This window comes from Miniopterus natalensis, chromosome 8, assembly GCF_054644295.1.
Source record: "Miniopterus natalensis isolate mMinNat1 chromosome 8, mMinNat1.hap1, whole genome shotgun sequence".
NCBI classification, from domain to species: domain Eukaryota; kingdom Metazoa; phylum Chordata; class Mammalia; order Chiroptera; family Miniopteridae; genus Miniopterus; species Miniopterus natalensis.
In genome coordinates this window covers 5,232,363-5,249,861 of record NC_142088.1, presented here as the reverse complement: position 1 = coordinate 5,249,861, position 17,499 = coordinate 5,232,363, and the positions used below count along the sequence as shown (strand labels likewise).

General features: G+C 45.3%; 1 protein-coding gene and 1 long non-coding RNA gene across 2 annotated transcripts in view; one reads left to right on the top strand and one right to left on the bottom strand.

The window, feature by feature from the left end:
* LOC107525508 (uncharacterized) overlaps positions 1-6,916 on the top strand; it is a 29,385-nt gene extending 22,469 nt beyond the window's left edge. The window contains exon 4 of the mRNA XM_016197680.2: positions 2,899-6,916. Within this exon, the coding sequence (XP_016053166.2) occupies positions 2,921-3,835 (915 nt within the window). The 5' untranslated portion in view covers positions 2,899-2,920 and the 3' untranslated portion in view covers positions 3,836-6,916. The remainder of the gene's footprint in view (positions 1-2,898) is intronic.
* Positions 176-13,273, bottom strand: LOC107525510 (uncharacterized). Its single transcript, XR_001602060.2, has 4 exons — positions 13,095-13,273; positions 9,874-9,922; positions 6,776-6,912; positions 176-544 (listed from the first exon to the last, which is right to left on the bottom strand). It is a non-coding gene; the product is annotated as an uncharacterized LOC107525510 (long non-coding RNA).
* Between the last annotated feature and the right edge of the window lie 4,226 nt (positions 13,274-17,499).

Here is a 17,499-nt window from a genome sequence, read left to right as displayed (position 1 = left end):
CCTTGGCCCCTGTGGTTTTCTGTTGCTTGGAATCTGTGCCTCTCTTCTCTCCTCCCCACCTCACCCTGACCCTGCTTTGCTTTGGTTTACATCTTTGGAAGGTGAATGCAAGTCTCACCTCCTCCAGGGAGCTTTCTCTCACTGCCTCTGCGATCCCTCTATTTCTAAACCACCCTCCCAGGGCACACCCAGCTTTCTCACGCCTTTGGTAAATGAGTAAAACTAGACCTGATGTTTTTGGTGATTATTACCTGATTATATTGTATTCTGTAATTCGAATCCACTGGGCAGGAAGCTCCTGTATGGCAGTGATGGGGTTTCACCACCTTGAACCTCACTGTTGGGGATTGTGCTCTGTGTATTTCGGTGCTCGATGAGGATTGGTTGAGTGAATTGATTAACAAGGTGCCACATTGATTGGTGTGTTAAACATATTTGGAAACCAGAGAAAGTAGTCCTTGCTCAGTCTCAATAAATAGTTCCTTGAAAGCATTCAGATCCAGAGGGAGGGTGGCCGGTGGTTTCGCCTTTATTGGAGCTGCAGCTGCAGTAATTCAGGGGAAAGAACAGCTTTTAGAATTTTATTCTAAAGGAGGCACAATGGCAGTCACTCACGCTCAGTGTAGGGTTTCACGTCTTAGAACACAGACAGGCCAAGCCCCGCTCGCTGCTCTTGGGGAGGTGCTGCCAAATAAACTCGACAGGTGCGGGTATGGGGGCCAGGGGGGAAGGAGGGCCCCATCCAGGTGCAGGGAAGTCATGCTGAGCAGGACTCCAGCTGGGATGCTACAGCTGATGACGGATTCTGGGCAGAATAGGGGGTGGGGAGCAAGACTCAATAATGGGAATATAGTCCATCAGCTGGAGCAAACCTGCAACACTGAGCCCAGGAGTGGGTGTTGTTGGGAGCCCCAAGGAGACAGGGAGGCCTCCAATCATTGTGGAGCCTGCCAGCAGCAACCACCCTAAGCCTGGGGCTCAGAGGCTGGGTTTCAGGCCCTGATAGGGGACTATTGAGAGCTGGAGGGTAGAGAAAATAGATGCCTGGAGTTCAATACAATGGCCAAAAAAATGCCTGGAGCTCATGACAAGGGCAAAAAAAAAAAAAAAAAAAAAAATCCATCAGAACAGGGAAAACTCTCCACAAAGGGTGACAACACAGTACGCAGGGGGGGGAGGGGGGGAATGTATGCCTTCAGCAAGGGATTTTGTAAGGAGCTATGACATTTTAGGTTCTCAAGAAGTTGCAATAGTTGTGTCTCCATTGTGATATGACCTTTAGGAAATCAATAAAATTTAGTGTACCTCTTTGGGGTCCATTTTATATACTTTGAACTCTAGGGGCCAGAATAAAGAAATAGAAACCCATTTAAGCTAGCTCAAGTCATAGATGGGTGTGTTATGTTTTCAGAACCAAAGGACAGAAAATGCAGAGCATCTGGGTGGACTCAGAAGTTCAGGAGCCAAGGTTGTTCTCTTTGTCTTGAAAGGGCTTCTGTGGCCTCAGGGGCTGCATGGTTCCCCTTGTCTGCGCTTCTCTCCTACCTCTCTCTGCCTCTCTCTTCCGCTCATCTACACTCCGAAATGACTGGCAGGTCGCTTGTATGACATCACACTTGGACTCCATATGTGAAAACCCTGAGGTCGAATTTTTAAGAGACAGACGTTAGCTCAGCGTAATCTACAGAATGATTTTCTCTGAGTCAGATCTCTACCCCAGGTCCAGTCAGCTTTGAGGGGGGAGGAGGTGATCCCACAGGTCATAAGGAAGCAGGCAGCAAGGCCGTGGTGGGCTCCTGACCTTGGATGGGGTGCGTGTGGGGAGGCAACAGCTGATTTCTCTACAGTAGGCTTCCACAGAGACAGCGAAGGCACTGTGATTTGGAGTTCCCCAGGCTGCCACACAGTGCACCATTCACTGCTCTGCACGCTTGAGAGGACTTTAGAGGCTGCCACACACATCTTTCCATTCTAGTGGTCACAGTCCATCAGCAATCCTGAGACACCAGCACCTTCCTAGATGTTCAGTCTTCCAGCTTCTTCATAATAGAAAAAACATTCCTACAAATGGGCTCCAATTGTCCAGTCCAATGATATTGGCCAAAGGAGACTCAGGGAATGCTTTCATTTGGCCTCGCGTTAGGCATAAACCTCCCTGTAGTGGGTGAGTGAGTGGGCTCTGGAGTTCTTCCAAATTAAAACGCTGGCCCCAACCAGGCAACAATCCCGCAGCCAGCCTGGAGCAGGTTACTGAGCCCCTCCAAGCCCCCGTTTCCTCATTTGTGAAAAGCATGTAATAAAACCACATGGTGGAAAAGAAAGCATCCTCCAGGGCTTGGGAGGAAAATGCTCTGAGCACAGATTTGATCCCTAGAAAGTGCTCAGTAAATATCCCCCCCCCCCATTGTCATCACTACTGTTAATCTCCCTCTTTTGTCTTACGGACCCAGAGGAAGTTAAGTCTCCACATCAGCGACTTCTCCGCCTTCCTCACAGCTCCTGCCCAGACCTTTGCAAGCGCTAAGTGTTAACAAGGGCTTGTTGGTTCATTGATTGACGTTTACAATTTTGTGCTTCGAATTTTAAAAGTTCTCACAATCAGAGATGGAAGGGGGTGCCTAGGGAGTAGGACCTTGACCTCATTTTGTGCAATTTGATGAGTATGGAGAGTGTCTTTCAAATCTTCCTTTTAGGTGATTTGAGTGTATGCCCCTCCCCCGAAATAAAGAGAAGACCCCAGATGATTTCTCCTGTTTCTTCGGTCCCTGTCCAACGATCTAAAACTGTTACCCGCTATACTGACAAACACGCGGTCTGCTCCTGAGACCGTGCACGAGGCCAGAGCTGGGAAACCTCGAGGGGCTTTGAGACAGACGCCCCTTGCTCTTCTCTCCCCAGAAGCCAAGCTGCCCTGAAGATCATGAACTCGTCTTCTGAGCGCTGCAACATCTCGGATTGGTTGAGGCTCGAAGCGACGGTGAAGGCCTCTGTGTACATGGTCACTTTCTCCTTCGCCACACTCATCACGACCGTCATCGTGGCAGTCGTGTGGCAGGATTCGAAGCTGAGGAAAGAGGTCCGCTACGTCTTCCTCTGCCACCATCTGCTGTGCATCTCCTCCTACTGCGGCCTGGGGGTGGTTTTCCAAGGGATGCGGGCTCTGCTGGCCAACAGCCCTGTGCTGATGTGCTGGCTGGTGTTCGGGGCCCAGATAAGTTTTGGGGAAGGGATCCTGTTTACTCTGGCCTTGATGGCTGTCAACACTTACCTGGCCATTTGCTGGCCGTTGAAATCTCTGTCCTTTGTCGATGCCACGAAGTATAGGGTTCTGGCTGGGACCTGGATAACCATTGTCCTCAAGAATGTTGGCCTGTTCGCCATGGAGGGCACTATCCCCACTCCGGTCGCTGTCTTAAAATCCGAGCCCCTCTGCCCCGTGGTTCTGAACGGCACTTCTGCCAGAGTCATTGGTATGATTTTCTTTCTCCTTCCTTTATTGGTCATTCTTATAAGTTACTCTCTAATATATCAAGAAGGCAAACGTGCTGGCCATTTTAATAGGTCAAATATCAAAGCAAGGAAAACCATCCTCATTCATTTAGTGCAGCTGAGCTTACATGTAATACCAACCCTGATATTCATAGGTTTGGGAAAGATGTGCGGAGTGTTTTTCTTTACGTTAAATCTGGTGCTTTTTGGAGTCTTTGCGTTTGCCCAGTGTGTTAACCCTCTAATCTACGGGCTCTGGAATAGAGAGCTGCAGAGCAGGCTGTGTTATTGGATGTTCTGTCGGCCGTGGCGCCGTCGCAGGATGAGCAGCGGAGGGCCGGTTTGAACGAAGCTCAGCCACTTCGAGTCACATACTCTAGTCCCAGTGGACCATCGGCCAGGGTTAAGGACTTGGCTTTTACTCGGCCTCAAATTGGCGCATTGATCTGATGTTGAAGATAATATTCGTAGGGCAAAGTTTCATCTGACTTACAAGCTTCGCTGCTACATATACTGATTTGTCCTCGGTGAAATCATTTATGTCTTTAATTCCAAACCCAGATCAACATTTTGGCAGCATGCCTGACTGTGTTGCAGTCGTTGGGCAGTTTTTGAGAATGCTCCTGTTTTTAGAAACAGAGAAGTCGTCCATGGCTGATATGAAAGGGAGAGGTTTGGCTGTTCGCCTTATGTTAATCAGGGGTAGGTTTGGGTACTTATAATAACAAAGCAACAACAAAAGAACAGTAGCTTTAAAAAGTTAGAGATTGATTTTTTCTTCTGTGAAAGAAGTCTGGACAATCCAGACCAATGTGGCAGCTCTGCAGGCAAGAGGCTCATTCTCTTTTCCTTTGACAGAATTTGCATGCTGCCTCATGACCCAAGACGGCTGTTAGTGCTCCTACCATCACATTCTCACTCCAGCCAACAGGAAAAAGCAAGAGGCAAAGAAGGGTCTGTACTCCCCTTCTGAAGACATTTTCTAGAAGTCACACAAAACAGTTTATTTTACATATAGCTGGCCAGAATTTAGTGATGTGGCTTTATGCCTGGCTTTAAGGGAGAGTGGGAATAAATTTTATTTAGCTCAGGTGTAGTGTCCCCAGCTGCCCAGTTCAAAATTAGCATTCTTAATGCTAAGAAAGGAATGACGAATGAATATCAGGAGGCAAAACTATCTCAGGGATCATTTTCTCAATAAAATAAAGTATAAAAAAATAGAATGGATGCATTATGATTGCCACAAAAATACATTCTGCCTTTTAGTATGATATCAAATACAGCATTAACTGTCCAGGATCCCAGAAAACTTTAATTGTGTCATGTCAGCAGTGCTCGAAGAGAATGGCGTCAATAAGGAGAACACTGGACTGGTTTAAACATGAGAATTAACTCGTTTAAATCTAAGGAAGTTTGAGGCAGCAGGATGAGATAAATTCTTTCAGAGAAGTTTACATATTAAATTTCTTTATATGAAACACCCGTTTGTGAATCAGTCAGGATTCATTTCTAAGAACAGGAATTACCACTCTAGGTATTTTAAACAGAAACAAGTTAATACAGGAATTAGATGCTTACAAAGTCACTGGAAAAGCTGGAGGAGTGGAAGTCAGAGCCACCCGACTTTCTGATTGATGTTAGCCAATCACTGCAGCTGTGACCTGGAGGCCAAGCAGCTGTGACCTGGAGGCCAAGCAGCTGTGACCTGGAGGCCAAGCAGCTGCTTCCACCATGGCCCCTGCTGCCTCATGCCACCCATAGCTCTGTGATTTTATTTGTCAAAAGAAACAGCAAGAGGAAGACATTCCATCTTCCAGTTCTTACATGATTGCCTCTAATTGGTGGAACATACCTGACATCCAGACCCTAAGAGCAAAGTAGTCTGAGAAATGTAGTTACCCCAAAAGGCTTATGACATGAGCATTGAACGAGCCAGTCCATGAGATCCACCATCACAATACTTAGCCTTACTCACAGGTAACAACAACGACGACTGACTATGATGATAACAAAGAAAACAGATGCCATGTATCGGGCACCTATCACGCTCCTGACACAATGCAAGCCATTTTATATACACTATGCTAAATCCTCACAATAATTTTATAATGCAGGTATTACTATTCCTGATTTACAGATGAGAAAAGCTGAGCCTTAGAAAGGCCCTGCAGGAGCTTAGGAGGCCAGGATCTTCCCTTTAAGAGTTGCCATGTACACGACTTGGCCCAGGGTGATCATTTCATCATTACCGAGAGCTGGACAAATTGCTTGGGATGTTTGGGCCTTGTTTCTTCCCTCTGCTCCAGGTGCAGACACCTGGCTTGTGGCAAAGTGCCTTTTCTCACCCTTCGCTTTGCATACACTCTCCCGTCCTTGGCCTCTCTCCTCGTTGTTTTTATTTATTTTATTTTTCTGGTAAAAAGGTTATTTTATTTTTAAAATTTTTAAATTCTTATTAAATTTATTGGGGTGACATTGGTTAATAAAATTATACAGGTGTCAGGTGGACACTTCTATAACACATTACCTGTATTTTGTACGGTGTGTTCACCACCCCAAGTCAAGTCTCCTTCCATCACCATATATCCCCCCTTCACCCTCTCCTGCCTCTTCCACCCTCCTTCCTTATGGTAATCACCATGCTGTTGTCTGTCTGTCACTTTTATTTTTGCTAAATTCCTTCATCTTTTTTTACCAAGCTCCCAACCCCCTCCACTCTAACAGCTGCCAATGTGTTTTCTGTATCTATGAATCTATTTCTATTTTGTTCATTGAATTCCACACATAGGTGAAATCATATGGTACATGTCTTTCTCTGACTGGCTTATTTCACTTAGCATAACACTCTCCAGATCCATCCATGCTGTCCCAAAAGGTAAGGTTTCCTTCTTTTTTATGGCCGAGTAGTATTCCATGGTGTAAGCGCCCCACAGCTTTTCTATCCACTCGTCTGCTGACGGGCACGTGGGCTGCTTCCAGATCTTGGCTGTTGTAAATAACACTGCAATGAACATAGGGGTACAAGGCCCCCAATGTTTTTAGATTCTAGTGACTTCCACATCATGTCTATTTATGGATAGCAAATCACCCCAAAAACTTAGAGGCTTAAAAAAATAATCATTTATTATCTCAGTTTCTGTGAGTCAGTAATTCAAATGAGACTCGGGGGGTGAGTGGGGCGGGGAGGCTCAGACAGGGTATAGCCATAGATGGCTAGGACCTCGGCTGGAAGGCTCAGGAGCTAGAATCACCTAAAAGCTTGATTAGGGCTGGAGGATCCACTGACCTGGCTGGAAAGTTGTTGCTGGTGAATTAGCTCCTTTCCACGTGGACGTTGGCACACATGGACATTGGCACACATGGACTTCTCAAGGGGGTGCTGAATGTCCTCATGACAGGGTGGCTAACCTTCGCTAGAGTGAGCTGAGAGAGAGAGAAAAAGAGAGAGAAGAACCAGGTGAAGGTATCCTTTATATGATGGTCTGAATATGTTTCCCCCCCTTCATATATTAAAATTCTAATGTCCGATGTGATGATATTAGTAGGTAGGGCTCTTGAGAGGTGCTTAAGCTATGAGGATGGAGCCCTCATGAATGGAATTAGTGCCCTTATAAAAGAGACCCCAGAGAGATCTCTAACCCTTTCCAACCTGTGAGGATACAACAGAAAATCTGTGACCCAGAAGAGGCCCCCTCTGTTCACAATGTTGGCATCCTGATCTTGGACTTCCAGCCTCCAGAAGTGTGAGCAATAAATTTCTGTTGTTTATAAGCCATCGAGTCTGTGGTATTTTGTTATAGCTGCAGAACAGACTAGACACCTGGCCTCACAAGTCACAAAGCACCCCTCTGCCACAGCCCACCTGTTAGCAGCAAGGGGCTAAGTCTCGATCACTTGCAAGGGAAGGGGGACTATCAAGGAATTTTTAGATGTATTCTAAAGCCACCATGCCATATAAATTGGTTTTGCCAATGAAAAGCCACAGGTCACTTCTGGAGGAAATCCTTTAAGAGCTGGTGGGTGATTTTCCACATTGTTGACCTTCGCCAGTATTGAGGGGGCACATGTCCACGTGGAGGAGTAAGGGTGAGTCACTGCAGGGGGCAGCTGCCCTGGAAAGTAGCCCTGACCTTCAGGGCACCTTGCATGAGTGAGAAATAGACCTTTGTTATTTTAAGCCACTGAGATACTGGGTTCTTTGTTATTGTGGCATAACCCAGTCTCTCCTGATGAATATTTCCCAATATCTAAACCTGTGGAATGGATTGTTCAAAGACAATGGCATGGACCAGGGTTTGGCAAACTGTGGCTCACAGATCAAATCGGGCCCACCGCCTGTTTTTGTATAGCCTGTGAATAAATAAGGTTTCTTAAATTTTTAAATAGTAAAAACAGAAACAAAAAGGAAAAAGACTATTTCCTAGCACATGAAAGTGATATGAAATCCAAATTCCTGGGCCACTGAGATTGCTTTGAACGCACCCATGCCCGCTCATTTCAGCACTGCCTGTGGCTGCTTCAGCATCACAGCAGCAAGGTTGAGTGGGGCACGTGGCCTGCGAAGCCTAAATTATTTGCTGTCTGGCCCTTTGCAGAAAAAATTTGCCTTAATGCAATATACAGGGGATGTATCATAGAATTGTACACTGAAAATCGATATCTTATTAACCCATGTCACCTCAATAAATTTAATAAAAAAGATTCCAATGCATTTATAAAGTTTGACTTTGATATAAAATATATTCAGAAAAATAATACTCCGAATCAATGTAAGGAACACCCTAAGCAATGGATTTTCCTTACATTTATATTTTTATGGGCCCATAGGTGATAGAGGATTAAAGAAGTCTGTGTAAATAAGTTTAAAAGCTCTTTAAGGCCGCAGTGCAACCCCTAAGAAATAAGAAAGCGCTGCGGCGCACTTACATCTGCAGTCTTCTTTCCCTTCCTCACCACCTCCGGTCTCAGAGTCCCGCAAACAGTGGCCGCGGGAAAGACACAGCGGAGGAACCCGCTGGAAGGGCCCTGGAAGGCCCGGTTATGACGGGCAGGTTTCTGAGCCGGTCGCGCTCTCTGGCATGTGCCCCCCGTGGCCCTTGGCAGAATAAGCGACCCCGTGGGCTGCGGCGCCTTGCGGTGGCTGAGCTAGCTGGCCCGAGCATCGGGACGAAGGAGGCTTCCGTTCACTGTCCCCTGGATGTCACCCCGCCACCCGGGACCTGGCCTGCAGACGGCAGGGATGCCCCGGGCAGGCGCTGCCCTGATCTTGCTGGGAAGTGACCGTCTCCGTACCAGGTAGGGTAGCTGGTGCCAAGGAAGCCTGGGGTGAGGGTTTGTTTTCTGTGGTGCCCACTGTCAGCACAGCTGAGGATGGCAGCCAGCGTGTCCCCACTGCTGAGAATCCAGCCATCGCTTTCCGTAAAAGGAAGGGGAACAAATGCTCTGAGATGAGATAAGCAGAGCTCTTTCTTCAGACGCTTACGGACTCTGACGATGAAACATTAGTCTGGATGGGGGGCAGGAAAGTAGGCAGTTTATTCTAAATCATTATCCGGGGTTAGAGGGGGAAGGGCTTGTAGCACACAGGGCCTTCCCCTGGGAACTGTGCCTTTAAATGGGCCCCCACTGCAGAGGTACTTGCAGAAAACGTCTAGAAGACACACTGGAAAGTGCAAATCACAATGATCAATTTGGGGGTCATGTGGGCCGGGTGGGACCCAAATGTGGGGTCTCGCTTTTGGTGGGATGGGGGTCAGACTGCTTGATCACGTAGTCTTTTTTTTTTTTCTTCAATTATAATTTTCAATTTTTAATTACAGTTTACTTTCAATAGATCATGAAGTCAGGTTTATTGAGGCATAATTTATATGCAATAAAATTTACCCCTTTTAAATGTATGTTCAGGAGTTTTGACAAATGTATAGAGCCATGTGACACCAACAATCAAGACAGAACAGTCCCATGACCCCAGAATGTTCCTTCAGGAACATTGGCAGGCAGTTCACTTCCCCCATCCAGTCACTGCCAACCACCAACCTGTGCTTTGTCTCTATGGTTTTTCCTTTTCTAGAATGTCACATAATTGGCACCATATAAATGAAATTATACCACTGCCAGCTGTTATGGACTGAATGGTGTTCCCCCAAATTCACATATTGAAATCCTAACCCGGTACCTTAGAACATGACTATGTTTGGAGATAGGACCTTAACAAAATAATTAAGGTTAAATAAGGTCCTATGGGTGGGGCCCTAATGCAGTGTGACAGGTGTCCTATTGGACAGAAGAGGAAGAGACATCAGGGGTGGACATGCACAGAGGAAAGACCATGCGAGGACACAGCCAGAAGGCAGAGTCAGCAAGCCAGGAAGAGACAGCTCTTACCAGAGACCAACTCTGCCAACACTTGATCTTGGACTTCCAGCCTCCAGAACTGTGAGAAATAAATTTCTGTTATTAAAGCCACCCAGTCTGTGGTATTTTGTTAAGACAACCCTGGCAGACTAATACAACAGTTTTCTGAGTCTCACGTTTTTCAGTTAGTACAATGCTCTTGGGACTCATCCATGTTGCATTTACCAGCTTGTTATTCTTCATCGCTGAGTAGTATTCCACTGCATGACTGTACTACAGTTTGTTTAATGATTCACTTGTCAGTGGACATTTGAATCATTTCCAGTTTGGGGCCATTACAAATAAAGCTACTATGAACATTCCATGAAGGTCTTTGTGTGGATCTATGTTTTTCATTTTAACACCTAGGAGGATGTTGCTGGATCAAATGATAAGCATGTGTTTAATTTTATAAAAACTACCAAACTATTTTTTAAAATTTATCTTTATTGTTGAAGGTATTACAGATGTCCCCTCCAAACTATTTTTTGGCTGTACCATTTTGCATTTCCATTAGCCATGTATGAGTTTTTTAGTTGCTTAGCATCCTTGCCTACTCTTGGTATTGTCAGTTTTTCAAATTTTAGCTGTGGCAATAGGTATGTAATGCTATTTCACTGGGGCTTTACTTTCTATTTCCCTGATGACTGGGGATGTTGAGCATCTTTTTATGTGCTTTAATTTGCCATTTGTATATCCTCTTTGAAGTGTCTGTTTAAATCTTCTGTCCCCATTTTAAAAAAATTGGGTGTTCTATCTTCTTAATTATTGAGTTGTAAGATATTTATATACATAAACACACACACACACACACACACACACACACACACACTGAATTCAAGTCCTTCATCAGATATATGTTTTGTAGATATTTTCTCCTGGTCTCGGCTTGGTTTTGTAAATTTTTATTTTCTTAAAAGTATCTTCAAAGAACAGATGGTTTTAATTTTAATGAAGTTCAATTTATCAAATTTTTCCCCTTGTAGTTTATGTTTTATTTATTTATTTATTTTTAAATATATCTTTATTGATTTCAGAGAGAGGAAAGGAGAGGGAGAGAGGGAGATAGAAACATCAATGATGGGAGAGTCATTGATCAAGCCTGCAACACTGGGCATATGCCCTGACTGGGAATCGAACCCTGATCGCCTGGATCCTAGGTCGATGCTCAACCGCTGAGCCATGCCCAGCCGGGCTAGTTTATGTTTTTTATGTCTTATCTTAGAAATCTTTGTCTAACCCAAGGTCTCTTTATTAGTTTTCTGTTACTCCCATAACAAATTACCACCAATTTTTTGGCATAAGACAATGCAAATTTATTATCTAACAGTTCTATAGGTAAGAAGTATGGGTTCCTTGGCTGGTTTTTCTGCTCTGGTTTCTCACAAGGCCCAAACCAAGGTCTTGGTTGGCTGGGTTCTTATTGAGAATCTCAAGAAGAATCTACTTCCAAGTTTATTCAAGTTGTTAGAATCCTGTTCCTTGAGGTTGTAGGACTGAGATCTCCATTTCCTTGCAGGGGCTCCTGTGGCTCCTGGAGGCCTCTCACTAATCCTTGAACATGGGTCCCTAACTCTCAGAACTAGTAAAAGCACATGGAGTCCTTCTCATGATTGGAAACTAATTTTCCCTCTACCACAGATGGAGAAAGTTCTCTGTTTTTAAAGGGTCACAGGATTACATTAGGCCCACTTGGATATTCTAAGATACTTGCCATATTTTGAAGTCTGTAACATTAATTATATCTGCAAAGTCCCTTTTGCCAAATTTCATAACATATTCACAGGTTCTGGGGGTTAGAGAGTAGACATCTTTGGGAATTTTTTGCATACAGATATCCACTTGTTCTAGGATTGGATATCTAGAATAAGTTAGGTGTTTGATTTCTATCATGATGAGAAATTGTGATTTTTATAGTTTCAGAACAAACAGAACCATGACTCATGTTTCATAACTGTTATTGCTGATTTCATGGAAAGTCCTATCATATTTTTGGCAGTTACAAAAGATATTTTTCTCTGGGAATTTTTAGCAGTGGGGCATATGAAACTCCGTTTCAGTCCTTACCTTCCACACGCACCCAGCATTCCAGATGGCCAAGGAATCCACAGCTTAGTGGCCAATTCTACACTTATGCTACTTAAAGGCAGAGCCAACAGATCATGGGCCAGCTCTTTGGCTGTTTACAATTTCCCACGTCTTGTCTGGATTGTCACTGAGGCTAGACCTTGGGCTAGACCGGGAATTTCCACCCTGGGAGCTGGAGGAGGGATGGGGCAAAGAGTAAGGCAGGATGACGCCTTGCTGTGAATGTTTCTGAGAAAAACATCCCCCCTCTTTTTAAAAAAGGTTTCCCACAGTAAAAACTGTATCTAGGAAAATAAAGAACAGAAGGTAGACAGTTTCAGAAATTCCACCCTCACAGCTTCCCTTAGTCTCCAGTCATCTCACTCCCTGGGAGACAATCTCCTCTGGGCTGGGGCTGGGACACTTCTCTTTGGGGATCCCCCTGCCTGACCTTAGCCAGGGTCATTGATTCTGGTCAGCGTGTCAGAAGCTGGTCACCTGTTCTTTATCCCGGCCAAAGCATGAAGCATGCTGGGACCTCAGCTCCACGGACACAGATGGGCAGGGTGGCAAGGGAGGACCTGGGACCACTCAGGTCAAGGGCAAGGAACTCACTTATCTCAGGGAACCGTGATGACTTAGCTTTATGGAGCCGCCACTGTGTGCCAGGCACTTTGCATATGTACTTTATCCCCTGAAAAGCTGAACAGTACTCAAAGGGAGGGGCGTTGTTATACTAGGGGCGCCCCTTTCCCCCACCTCCAGTCTCCCCTCCTTACCGGGTCCCTAGAAGTTGGGTGTCCCCAATGCTTGTCTCAAAGTTTGACTATGGCTGCTTCACTGCCACCTTGGGGCCCCCGGTGCTCAGCTCCAGGCCCCTCCTGTCTTCACTTTTTGTTTCTCTATTTGGCAGGAAAGCGTTTCCATCTGGCCCGCCAGTGGTCTGGCTTCGGTGCTGTTTACAACTGCTCGTAGCCCCCGTATAACAGGAGCGCCTGCAGCCAGCCCAGGGTGATTTCACATTTAAATAGAAAACCAGCCCACCATCCAAAAAAAAGCTGCCGCACGGATCTCAGGGAAACATCTCAAGTCCCTCAGGACTGACCCCGATCAAGGTATCTCGAAGATGCCCTCCACTGGCTCACCTGGGAAGCCCTGTGGCAGCTGCTCAGTCACCGACACCGGGCGCACGGGGCGGTGTGAGCTGGACCCGGGTCATCACACAGCTCTGGCTGCCCTCGGCCGGCCCCGCCGGGAAGGCCTGGCGCGAGCTCCTGGTGGACGCTCAGCCGGGCCGCGGGGAGCGCGGCTGCGCCTTCAGAAGCCCTCACCACTCTGCCCCTCCAGCGCCCGCGGTTTTACTCCCGCTGCCCGTGGGTCTCTGGAGGGGGCCCAGTGCCCTCTGGCGGTGCGACGGCGCTGCGGTCGCCTGCACTGGTGCCGCGTGCAGCTGCTGAGCCCGGCCTGGCGGCTGGGAAAGCACCTGAGCCCGGCGGGCCTGAGCCCAGGCGCCGGCCGCCAAGGAAGCCCACCCCGCGCGAGGGCGGGTGCACTGGCCAGGAGACCGTGCCTTCCCGGCCCCTAAAAATGAGTTTTCCGAGGCTGAATTCTGGTGGCAGCCGGAGGGGAGAGTATGTTTTTACATAGCATTCCTCCAGCCGCTTTTCCGCAAAGCTTTTCTTTGTTCCGTTTTTGAGGCTTTCGTGTTGCTGAGCTCCGGGGGGCCAGCCTGGAGTAGTTTCTAATGTCCCGCGTCACAGCCTGGCCGGAGGCAGGCCCGGCAGCAGCCCGCCGGCGGCGGAGGGAGGGCATGGAACCCAGCTGGACCAGCAGAGAGGGAGCTGGGTGCAGGACTGCAAGGGGTCTCGCGGGGAGGCAATGGCACCGTGTGCAGGGCTGTCCCTGCCACTGCGTGGAGGGTCTTTAATGTCCAAGGAGGTGTGTGCCGACGCTGCGCGGGCCTGGGCAGCGGGGTCAGAAAGGTCCGGAGCCTACAGCTCATAGGGGTTGGGGGAAGGCCGCTGAGCTAAGCAGGATGCACCGAACCCTGCTCTTGGGGTGGAAATAGTTTGAAAACCAGGAGAGCGGTGCAGCAACCAAAGGGAGCCAAAGGGAGAGCTGGGCCCAGAGAGAGGGGTCTTGGTTGCCGTGGCAACCAGACTGCTGGCGGCTGAAACCTCACACTTGAAAGAAATAAATGATTCTTTGGTGGGGTTGTGTGTGTGTGTGTGTGTGTGTGTGTGTAACAGAGCAACCCAGACCCATGACAGGGATGGGGGAGAGGGGGAGAGAGTTAATTCAGCCTATCAGTGCCAGAGTGAAAGAAAGGGTCACAATGGAGGCAAGATTATGTAAAAGACAGCAATTCTGCCCACTGGGAACCAGTAAGGAAGGGGACCTTTTATCATAATATGCTAGGAACAGAAACCTTCAGTTCACCCCTTAGAAGGATTTAGAAATCCGAAGTCTATCCCGATTGAATGACCGTTTCTAGGAGCCACCATTCCCGCCCGAAATGACACCAGAAGTGGCCGTCTTTATGGCCATATTTGCCGTCTTCCCACACAATATTTCCTTACATGCTTTTCTTACGTGCTCAAACTGCCTCCGCCCTTTTCCCGATGGCAGGCGAAGTCAGTCCATTCTGCAGTTCACATTTCTGTGGAAACACTTGGAAGGAGGAGCTAAGGCGATGTCTACACATTTTCTGTTTATCCGTCGGTGGCACTAGTACCTACTTGGAAACTCCGCCACACTCTCCTCGCAGTTCCTCACCGGGAACCTGGGAGACCCTGTTGGACAGTTTCTGCCTTGCTCTGGGGGGAGGACTCTGAGGGTGTCACTCATGCTTCGTGTTCGTCAGTGTGGGCTGCATAACAAACCCCACAGACGGGGGGCTTCAGCAGCAGACCAGGGGGTCAGCCGGCTGTTCCTGGTGGGAGCGCTCTGCAGGCTTGCAGATGGCCACCTGCTTGCTGCATCCTTCCATGGCCTTCCCTCGGTGCCTGTGTGGAAAGACATCTCTGCTGTCTCTTTCCTCTTTTATAAGGGCACGAATTTCATCTGCTTAAGGCCTTACCTTTTTGACCTCATTGACCTCTAAATGTCTTCTTATAGGCCCTCTCGCCAAATACAGTCACGCTGGGGATTAGGGCTTCAACATATAAATTTTGGGGGAACACAATTCAGTCCATAACAATCCTCCTTGATACTAAGTAAGAATGAGACATCAGAAATACAGATCAGGACAACTTTGTAAGTTGCAATGACTTTTTCTATTTTTGTGTTGAGGAAAGAAAAGTATTGTGATAAAAAGTTTATATCCTTTGAGGCTTGGTTAATAGATAGCAATTCACATTATTAAAATGCTGAAAAATCATTCAGTTTACAATATCGACCATAGAATTACAGTTGTTTTAAGTTAATATGTTTAAGTTTCATACAATGATCTAGGAGAGAAGTACTTTCTGAAACTTTTTTCTTCTGTTTTAATGATGCATAGGGAGAACACAGAACAGATAGTCAGCATATGGATAATAGATGTTCTTGGAAGTGAGCCCAGGATAAATGGACCAGGAAGATTCAATGGAGCTGAAGAAAGGACTAGGTATGTATATTGAGAGGGTTCAGTGTGCCAGGCAAGGTCAATGATAAGAATATTACATTGAATCCTATTTTAGTCAAAAATAACTAAGTACCTCTGGCCAATGTGGTCGCTGGTCAGGGCATGTGCCCAGGTTGTTGGTTCAATCTCAAGTCTATTGCGTGCAGGAGGCAACCGATCAATGTTTCTCTCTCTCTCCTGCCCTCTTCCTTCCTCTCTCTTTCTAAAATCAATAATTAAACATATTTAAATTTTTTATTAAATACATTGCCACAGAGATAAGTCTCATATGTGTCCACACACTAACAGAGACAGAATTTTGGCTGAACTCAGACTTCAGGGCTATAGAACAAAATGCCCCAAGGCAGTAAAACAAAGTCTAAGCCAATTTTGAAGATCAGAAGTTGTGATAAGATATATATATTGTAGCACTATAAGTGGTTAATTTATGAAAACAATAAATGGCATTCTGAGATATGAAGAGACTCAGAAAGCATACCACCCATGTGCTCTTCTTTTAAAATGACTTAAAGGTATAGTCAGTTGACTGAGAGATGGAGCAAAGAAGACATATGGAGATGTCATGCAAGAAAAAAACAGTGGGGAAACCTGAACAGTAAAACCAGAAATACATCAATATTGTTTCCATGACTATGGATTATCATATAACACAAAATTTTAATTTTTGTTTTTTAGTTATTTTATATGATATATTACCAAACAAATAATTGATGTAATGTAAAAATAACAAAATAATGATATATTTTTTTTATTCTTACAGATTTATTTTTGTGTATACATTTGCTTAACAATCACTGAATTTCTAGGCCAGGTTCAGGTAATTGAAGAGCCTTTATAAGTAGTTCATATTGGCTAGAAGTAAGGCATGCTGAAAACCCAGTCTGGAGCAAAATGGGAATAATGGTTTATGTAATATAATTAAATAAAATTAAAATAATTAATTAGAGTAAAATATAAACATTTTATTAATAATAATGCATGTCCATATTATAATACAGCAGATAGACAGGAATTAGGAAGCTGAAGGTATAAAAGTGACAGACACCTTGGTTTAAACATGTAGCACATTAATAATATTTTATTTTTGGCTCTGATATTTAGAACATAAGTTAAAATGCACTTGGGAAACTTTTGGGTAAGCATTAGAAGAATTAAAAACTGTTACAATGTCTCCAGAATAGGAGGTAAAAACAAAGAAATATAGGCAAAAATAATATGAAAGTGTTCAAAAGCGAAAGAATAAAATAATGCTAAAATAAGGTCAACTATAAAAAACGAATGCAATAGATTACTTCTTAGAAAAATATAAACGTGGAACTGATTCAAAAAGCAATAGAATATCTAAATAGTCTAATTGCCATGAAAAAGCAGAGAAAATAGTCACTACTGCCTCCCTAAAGAACTCTAGGCACTATAATTTTATGAATTTAAAACACTATAAACTATTCCAGAACATATAAAATGGTAGAAAGTTTTATGAGCTATCTTACCAAGCAAGGATAACCCTATGCCTGCCTATGGCAAAATTCAAAGACTTACAGACTAACCTCATTTACAAATACAAATCAAAATCCTAAAAATTTACTCTCGACGATGGTATATTAAACATGTAACAAAAACAAAAATAAATTCCACACAAATTTAGAATTCAACTTAATAAATTTTTCACAGTGGTATGAGAGTAGAAAAGCCCCAGAATATGAAAAAATGTTATAGGTCGAGGGCCCCAGGTTCTCCATGAGTAGACGGCAAAGGAAAACGTTGGCAAACGTACAGAATGAAAGGGCCTTAAGAGACAGAGGAACCAAATGCAGTGTGTGGAAGCCGGCTGAACCTTGATGCAAAGAAATCAATGTAAAGGGTTTATAAGAAGCAGGGAGAATGTAAGCTATGATGGGCATTTAATGGTATTAAGGATGTAGTCA